Below are 9,059 nucleotides of genomic sequence, written 5' to 3' on the forward strand. Positions count from 1 at the left end.
GCTTCGAATTCTGCGCGCTAACTTTCAGCCGCTGTCGTCTGTGCTGTCGACAGATCTGGCGGTTCCGTGTGCTTGGCGTGCCCCCCGCGTCTGTCGGCCTCGGCATGTCGTCTTCGTTGGCGCAGCGATTGCACGCGCTGCTGACAAGCTTGTCCACCTGGACCTCGACAGCATCGGCGAAGACGACATGTTGATACTGATTCACCATTCAAACCCAAGTGGCCGGCACCGAGATCTTCCACCCCACAACCCAGAAACTCGCCGAGTATGTCATTCAGAGCGTGTCGTCATCATGAAGAAAGACACGGACGCTTTGTGCCGATTCCTCTTGTCCCGGAAGCACCTCGTCATGCAGTTCCTGCCGCATCCAGAGCTGAATCTCCACGCAGAGTTGTTTCCGTGGACTGTCGAGGATGTCCAGTCGTCGTTGTTGGACTTGAAAAGCCCATCACAAGTGACCAAGTGCTGGCAGTGCTCGGGTGCATACGTGGCAGCTCCCCCGAGCAGCTGGTCGTGCTGTACGAAGCGTGGCACTTGTACTACCGAGACAACCACTGCCAGCTGTCGGCGGCGACGTTCAGCTGTGGCACGCGCTCGTGCATCACGTCCCGACCACTGCCATCGCCGTCGTCGAATTGTCGCCCCGCCCACAAGAGTCGAGTCTGGTCCAACAGGTGGCGCTGCTGCAAAATCAAGTGTTGTGCAGCATGCCCCGCGACGGTACTTTAAGGTCGTGAACTGCCCCATTGGCGTCCGATCCAGTCCAAATGTCAAAGCATCGAAACTAGGCCGGACACTAAACATCGGTCAAGTGATCGAGTCCAGCCATGTGCTTCGAAAGCCAGACGACGCGGTGCTTTATGTAGCCCACGGGGATGGCTGGGTATTTGACGTGGATCCAAGCGATGGCATGGTGTTGTTGGAAGAACAAGGTAGAGTGAGAATATCTATCTATCCGAAACCAATGATAATATATATATATAGATAATATCATTTGAGTTGTACCATGAATGACCGCATCATATTGTAGTGTTGGCAAGGGACGCTATACCTGCCCATCCCCCTTCTTTGTATTATTCGTTGAGCGCGACATTGCAAGAGATGGTGCAAGCCAAGGAATCGACGTCTACGAAAGGCTGGCTCGAGTTTGGCTCGGTGGGAGAAGGCTGTACCGTGGACACCCCGAATATCGTCACATGTGAAAGCGATGGCCAATGGACCACTGCGCTGGGCAACAAATCCATCAAACAAGGTATTTTTTGTCCTTTTACTAAAAAATGTGGCTGACTTTTGTGCTGAGTCGCCAAATCTATCGATAGATTCTTTGTTACTGAATTTTGTACCTAGTACGTTGTCCGGTGGTGATTGTAATCACACTAATTCAGGTGTCACACTAATTAGGTTCTGATGATTGTTGTTTCCTGCAATTTAATGGACTAAATATGGCTGCCGATTCTTCTGTGTCGTCGATTCATTCTCCATGTCGCTCCAGTTTAGAATTAACACAATATATATATATATATATATGTATTTACAGTACAGTAAACTATATTCTATCGACGCTCACTAGTACGTTGGTGTAGGTTCTGGCATATACACGTGGCGCATCCAAGTTATCAAGTGCGCCAACGTGGGGCAGATCCTCTTGGGGCTAAGTACCAAACCATCGTGTACTGCATTGACTGCGCTTTGCATCGGGACGACCGTCGACAGCTTTGGGTGGATGCTCACTGGGGACTTTTACCACTGCGGCCAGCGATCCCAGCACACCTCGACATTGCCTCTATTTAGCTCCAAGAGCATTCCATTATTGGACTTGATTGTCAACACCACAGCCAACACCCTCGTAGTGTGCAATGCCGACACGGGGGAGCCATACGGGCCAGCGTACGCGCTCGAGCTGGCGGCGGGGGCCGAGTACTTTCCCGCGGTGAGTCTGTTTCGACGGCACGATTGCGTAGCGTGGAAGAGTGCGATTTTGTTTCCGTCCGAGTGGAGTCTGACACAGCAGAAGCAGCGGTACGTCGTGCCGGCGGTGGTGCCAACGTCGATGGCGCTGTCATGTGCGAAGGAGGTGCTGGGCGTGTTTCGAGAGGCCACGCACCACGACAACAACGACGCCGTGAGGATGCGGTGGCTGGGACCGATGGTGGCGCAGTTCGAACATGTGCCTGTGGACAAGTATGCTAGACGAACGCGACTACTTGATCGATTTGATCGAAGACATCTTGCTCCATCGACAGTCGATGGTGGTAACGACCGATGACATGCTGACATTGGCATGTCTTGCGGGGCAGTTGTACGGGGATTCATGATTGTCGGCGAGGACGTCGACGCTTTGACTGTAACCGAAGCTGGCCCTGAACACAAGTGGATCCAGTCCAAGCTCTTTCACGGCGGTGTACACAAACGAACAGAGAAACACGCCTTCCTCAAGCAATTCATGGACGGACATTGGTCGAGCTTGGACAAGATGATGCTGCGATTTGTGGGCGGGAGTGCGCTGGTGCTACGGATGGGCGGGCCCGCCCTCGACCGCGCCATTCGGGGCGTGGTTGCCACCATGTTGCTGCACTGCGGCATGACTGTTTCTGCCGAATGCGTCGACGTGGACAGCTTGAAAATGCCGCCCAAATCGCTCCGGTTGATCTGGCAAAAGGCCGTCGAGCTCAAATCGTGGGCGCTACGGTACAAAACGTCGGCCAACACCACATACGACGAGATTGCGACGATGCTGACGACCAAAGTCGACCTGTTGCTGTCGTTGACGCCTTGTAAGTCCGACGCATACGTCGGCGACCCGCCGTCGCTGTCTCGACGCATTTCCATGGGATCTTCCAAGCGCAGCGGGTCGTTCGATGCAACGCCCGAAGACGCTGCCTTTCCAAGCTGGGAACCAGAGCTCCTGCAAGCCATCTACAACTTCTACCGAGACGTGGATTGCAATGTGAACAAGGTCCAGGAAATGCTCAGCCTGTCGCAGCAAAAAGCAATCACGCGGGCGTCGGGATTACGACGAGTAACCAATGTACTCCATGTGGCCACGGTAGCAGTGCCAGCAAAAGCCGCGATCTTGGTGCATCTCATGCGCGTACTTCGCCGCAATCCGTCGTCTTTGTGGCACTACCAACAAGGCATCGACGGATGTCCAGCCGCCACCAAGCGCGACGTGCACGTGGCGTTTGAAGGGTTTTACTATTGCATCACCCAGTTGCTAAGCAACGGATGGAACGACGTGAGCTGGCAGTTTGTGCTGTTGGATACGTCGGCGCTGCGGATCCTCCCGGAAGACCACGCCATGCTCGCCAGTTGTCGGGTGTTTCAAACGCTGCAAGAGATTCTGGATCGAACGACCGAGAGCCAATCGTTGCTGGGGTTGCGGCAATCTGCGATGAAGGTCGTGTACCTCCTCGCCCTGCAAGTCGCGAGCGATGGCGGCGCCGAGCTAGATCCAACCACCAACCCAACAATCAACTCGCTCAGTCCACCGCATTTCCAGCGCCAACTGTCTGGCCCCCAAACCCTCAGCGCCAACGTGTTTGACATGTTGTACTCGGAGATGTACGTGGTCGTCCATAGCATGCTGGAAGACACCGGCATGGTTTACAACATGGACACGATTGGCCCCAACCCGCGCATTCTGGGCGTGCTGTCCCTGCTCCAGTTTGTCTCGACGTCGTCGGTATGCCAAACCTTTCTCTGCACGCCCAACTGGCTATCGCTGTTTGTGACCACGGCATGCTTTGGCCAAGTGGAGCCGCAGACGCGCGCGATGCAGCTCCTCCACACGTTGCTTCCCCTTTGCGACCCTAGCTTCGTCGCCATCGACCTTCCATTCGACCTGACCACGATGGCATGTGTCGTCGGGACGTCAGTCCGTGCCCGCCCCCTCGTCGAGTTTTTTCTGGCCAACGTCGGACGTGCTCTAAGTCCTCTGGACGCTACAACCACGGACCAGTTGCCTCGATCTGTCGAATCGTGTCTGTCATTGGGATCTGAGAGCGTGTCCATGCTTCGAATGCTTATCGGGAACGATACCTGGTCGGAGCTTGTCGCTCAATGCTTGACTGATAGCTACAGCTCCCAAGCTGCGAGCCACCAGTTGGGTGTGCTGGGTGTGATGGGGTCGTTCGCGGAGCCGCTTCGATTTGGCGGACACGTTGAGCTCGTGGATTGCGGCACACAAGCGACCATTGTGAGCGTCAACAACCAAACGACAATCGAGATTCAGAAACGGAACCAAACGTCCATCTGCCAAGTCCAAGTGGAGGCCGTGACGGCGGTGCCCCGTGTGGCGATTTCCATCGCCGCATATCCACCGGCGTTGGTCGAGTCCGTCTTACGACAGACGGCGCTGCTCGTGGACTCGTCGGCGTTGTTTCTTGCGCATTTTCAAGTGGCGCGATGGATCTACAACGAAGAACCGGCCCGCGTGGTGATGTTGGTGTCGGAGCATCCGTCGGTGGCGCTCAAGGTGTTTGAAATCGGCGCCACACTCACCGACACGAACGGGTTGCCGAGCTTAGCGCAGTTGGAAGACAAGTTGGAGCTCATTCGGCGGGCGCAGTATGCCACGACCTATGGCAGCATCCGCACCGCGCTGTATCCAGTGTCGGAAGCCAATGCGCCACTGCACCAACCACCGGACGTGAGTATTCACTTGTCCTGCGATACAAGGCTAGGGTTCGCCGAAGGACTGGTGTGCACGATGAAGCAAGTGTCGACGTTTGATGTGCCCGTGGACATTGACCCAAACGCTATCGCATGGCTCGAGGCGCTGCTGAATCATGTATTGTCGCTCACGGTCGCAGAGTTGATGCAAACGTGGGCCACCGCGACCGATCTGACTCGAATCGAGCTGCGCCATGTCCAACAAGCTGTGGAAACGGTTTACGGTCGGATTCAGCTGCCAGAAATGCTCCAGGCAGCCTGTGCCGAGGCCAACGAGTGGCTATCGAACCGGGATCATTGGGGAAAGGAATGGACTGTGCATGAAACGAGCATCGTGCAGTACGTGTTGCGGCTCCTGGCACAGTACGTACAGATGATCGGACGTGGTTTTATATTTGTAGTATCCTCTTACATGTATTCGTGTAGGAACAACTCGAGTGTATCGATGTACAAGTGGAGGGACAAGTGCGCCGCGCTCAAAGTTGGCTCGTACTTGTGTGCTACATGCGAATGTTTGGTGGCCGATGTGCTGAGTTTGTCGATGGAAGTGCTGCGGAATGCCGAAGCCACGACGCCCGTCATCACGTTGGCGTCGATTCTCGAAGCGATGCAAGGGGACGACGAGCTCGGGCGACTGCTCGTGTACCACGAATCGTACGTGGCATTGCAATCCATTGCCACCAACTTCCCCACCCTTGCTACATCATCCTCCCCAGTCGTCGCTTCCAAAACGAGCGACGAGAAAGTTCTGGACGTGCGCATTCAATCGATGATTGCCATGGGGTTTCCTGAACAATGGTGCAAGCGTGCGCTGGACGAATCTGGGCAAGACGTGAACGCCGCCTTGAATTGGATCTTGATCAACGGGGAGTTGCTGCAAGACACTTCAGCGGCACAACCATTCCCAACGTCCAACGACAACTCCCCCGAGCCCGACGTCGCCGTTGTCGTGGATGACCCGCCGCCGCCGCCATCCCTTGAGTGGAGTACTGCCACGTCACTGGACGTTGCCGGAGCGTACGCCACGTATTGGAAGCTAGGACATGGCAACACGCTCGCGTTTACCATCCAAAGTCGCACGGGTACGGCGCTGGTCGGGTTGTTTTGTAGCCGGGTCTTGCACTATGAGCTTCGCATATCGGACAAGGCCATCGACTTGAGCTTCGACGGCCACGTGGTGTGCACCGAACTCGGTGCGTTCTGCGACGATGTGACGGGCGTGTCGTTTTGGGCGGTGTGGACGCCGACGACGCTTTACATCGGCCAAGGGCCGAGGGTTCACTTGGATGCGCTTGTCTTGCAATGGACGAGGACGGACAACGCCTTGGCTTTGGATAGCTTTTCATTTGGCTCTACCCCGTCCACCATGATTCTTGCCGTGTCGGCCATATCGTGGACCCACGTATTTGCTAGTGATCGTAGCCTCACAGCAGCACCCATCGACACTGTGGTTTGGCCCACATACACTCCGGCCACGCACGACTTGACGGCCTGTTTTTACGACAGACCATCATTATCATTCCAACGAACGAACGACCAGTTCAACGTATGGGGTCTGTACCTCACTCGTCAAGGGTTTCAGGACGCCATGCACCAAGAAAGCGCCCCCGCTTTGGTCCAACACGCCCATGAGATGATTCAAGTGCTTCGGATTCTATACGCTCGTCGCCTAGGCCTGACCATCTTGGCCGTGTGCAACCAGCTGTCGGCACTCGAGCCCGTCTTTCGTAACCACGAGGCACTGTTTGTCGAGTTCGTGAGCTTAGTGTCGAACCGGCACTGGATCAGCGATATGACGAAAATAACTACCCAAACGCAGGTAGGACCGCCGTGGTACTTGCCGCGCAAGCAAACGTCTCTGGACTTTGTTCGCCCCGCCATGCAAAGTGTGTGCGCATGTTTGAACCCGCTGAGCACGGCCGTGTGTGCGTATTTGCAGTCGCATATGTCGGCGTTCCTGCTTCAGCCGGCGTCGCTGCACTGGACAGAGCCGTCCAGCCTCAAGACCGACGTGGCTGTCCGCCAAGGCTCGGACTTGCGATTCCTGCTCTTGGTCACGCAGTGGCTTCTGCCCGTGTCGAATAATGTGATGGAACGCGCGTTGTTTGGCATTTGGGCGACGAGTTTGACCAGCAACCATGTCCATGTCAAGCAAACGGCGTTCCAAGTGCTTAGCCGCATGCTGCATCAGTGCTTGACACGAGTCAACGAGTCCACAACCGACAAAAACGACTACGTTGAGTCGTTGTACTCGTACACGAAACTAGTGTCGTATCCCCATCTCAAAACGCTCACGGCGCGGCTGTTGCAACACGAACAAGAAAACTGTCCCATGTATTCGCAGTACTTTCAAGCGGTCGTCGACTTTTTGGCCTTGTACGAACGTGCGTTGCATCGCCTCGATCAACAAGCTTCGACAGAAACCGCTCCATCAAGTACACGAGGTCTCTTTTTCAAGGGCGGGGCCAGCTACGTCGACATCAAGGGCGACGACATTTCTCCTCCTTGGACAGCTCAATACACTGTCCATCCTGTGGCGGGGGGGGCGGTGGCTGTGCTCGCCAACTCGACGTCCACAGCGATCCTCTTGCGGTGTGGCCAGTCGTTCAATGCTGGTCATCCGAGTCTGGCCTTGAAAACCAAGGCCAATGCACAAGTAGTCCCGTTTCACTGCCATCTTCCAAACGACACGTGGTCGGTGTTGACCATCACAGCGTCGTTGTCCCACGTGTCGGTGTATATCAACGGCACCTTGGCGGCGAAAGCGGACGTGTCGGACGTGCGCTTGCCGATGGGCCAGCTCGGCGACCCCTCGCAAGGCTTTCGGGGATGGTTGGCCAATGTCCGATACTTCGACTCGATATTGACCTCGTCTCAGATCACCTCCCTCGTCGCCCTTGACCGACTGCAATTCGAGCAACCAAGTAATGCAGCATCCGCACTTTTAACACCACCCCCCCCCCTCGACAGCGTGTTCCCAGCGTTAACTGCGATCGCCCACTGGCCGCTCAACGAAGGCGTTGGCGCTGTTGTTCACGACGCGCTTCGAAAGTACGCCGATGTGACGGTTCACGGCTCCAAATGGTCTCGGCTGGAGCTGCCGTCTGTAGACAAGGTGCTACTGGCTACCTCTCATATAGCTATGGCTCTGGATGCCGAGTACCTGCAGAAGTACCTTGTGTTCTCCGGCACGGGGACGTTTACCCAGCAACCGTGTGGGGCATTGGGGGGAGGGACGTGGAATGCCTCGTCTACGAAAGCGCTGGCCGTGCACTTGTACTCGCTCGATCAAAGATCGAATCTGGAAGGCATGATCGTGTTGAACTCGACGTTGCGGTGGCTGGTCACTGGTACCACTCGGGAAGATGGGTTTGTTGAGTTCTCAGTCCAAAGTCGTCGGGGGAATGGCGAGACCGTCGACGATACCCAGTGGATGGACGGCGTGGTGTTCCAGGGGTGGCATCGTCACGGCGTACTCAAAGGCACATGGCGCACGTCGCTGACTCAAACCATCCCGCCGCGGCACGACTGCGCCATGTACTTCTTGGCTCCAACGACAGACAGCGTCGTGCTGAGCGACGGCGGCCGGATGGCGTTGAGTGTGTTGCGAAAAGGCAAGAAGAAGGCGAATGTGTTGTACATGGGCTTTGGCTACCATGGGTTGCAGCAGGCGTGGGCATCGAACGGCTGCCTGTGCACATCCGATTTGCCCAACGCCGCGCAACATGACATTCTCAACCGCACGGATGGATTCGCCACCGTTCGGTGCCATGCGCTGGTCCGACGGGGTCAAGTGTACTTTGAAATGACGCTCAAGAGTAGCGGGTTGATGCAGCTAGGGTTTGTCAGCGCCGGCTTCAAGCCCGCGTTTGCCACCCATGGCGTCGGCGATCACTTTGGCTCGTTTGCAGTCGACGGCAAGCGGCGGAAAAAATGGTGCAACACTGGCTCTTCATATGGCGGCGACTGGTCGTGGAGTGCCGGGGACGTTGTAGGCGCGATGATCGACTTTGAAGCTGGCACGATGGGATTTACACACCATGGAGTGGACCTGGGGGTGGCATTTACCCAAAACGAGTACCCCCAGGTGAACTGGACCAACGGGTTGTACCCAGCGGGCAGTTTTTCCAGTGGCGAAGGCGCGTGGTTTAACCTTGGTCAGTCGCCGTTCCAATATCAACCGCCGTGGGGGTATATCAGCGTGCTAGAGTCGGTGAATGCGACGTCGTCGTCGAAGAACGAAGCAGTGCCGTTGCCCCGAGTCGACGTGTACTCGCACCGCCAGAAACGATTCAGTCCGATTTCGACTGGCCATCGCGTGACCGAGATCCTGTCGTGCCCGTTCCCGACCCATCGCAGCCTTTCGTACGGTGTGTACCATTGGGAAG

The 9,059-nt window shown here is 56.1% G+C and overlaps 2 protein-coding genes across 2 annotated transcripts in view; both read left to right on the forward strand.

Annotated features, from left to right (window-relative positions):
• Positions 1–292: 292 nt before the first annotated feature.
• On the forward strand, positions 293–2,266 carry H257_05033 (hypothetical protein; the record flags this gene model as incomplete). Its single annotated transcript, XM_009829748.1, has 5 exons — positions 293–518; positions 562–720; positions 789–932; positions 1,031–1,252; positions 1,584–2,266. 5 exons carry the CDS (start codon positions 293–295, stop codon positions 2,264–2,266), a joined length of 1,434 nt encoding a protein of 477 aa, XP_009828050.1.
• Positions 2,267–2,281: 15 nt separating this feature from the next.
• The window catches only part of H257_05034 (hypothetical protein), a gene marked incomplete at both ends in the record, with an annotated part of 7,312 nt that continues 534 nt past the window's right edge, over positions 2,282–9,059 (forward strand). Inside the window, 2 exons of the mRNA XM_009829749.1 lie at positions 2,282–5,034; positions 5,098–9,036. Of these exons, the coding sequence (XP_009828051.1) occupies positions 2,282–5,034; positions 5,098–9,036 (6,692 nt within the window). The remainder of the gene's footprint in view (positions 5,035–5,097; positions 9,037–9,059) is intronic.

Source organism: Aphanomyces astaci, assembly GCF_000520075.1.
Source record: "Aphanomyces astaci strain APO3 unplaced genomic scaffold supercont1.9, whole genome shotgun sequence".
NCBI lineage: Eukaryota > Oomycota > Saprolegniomycetes > Saprolegniales > Verrucalvaceae > Aphanomyces > Aphanomyces astaci.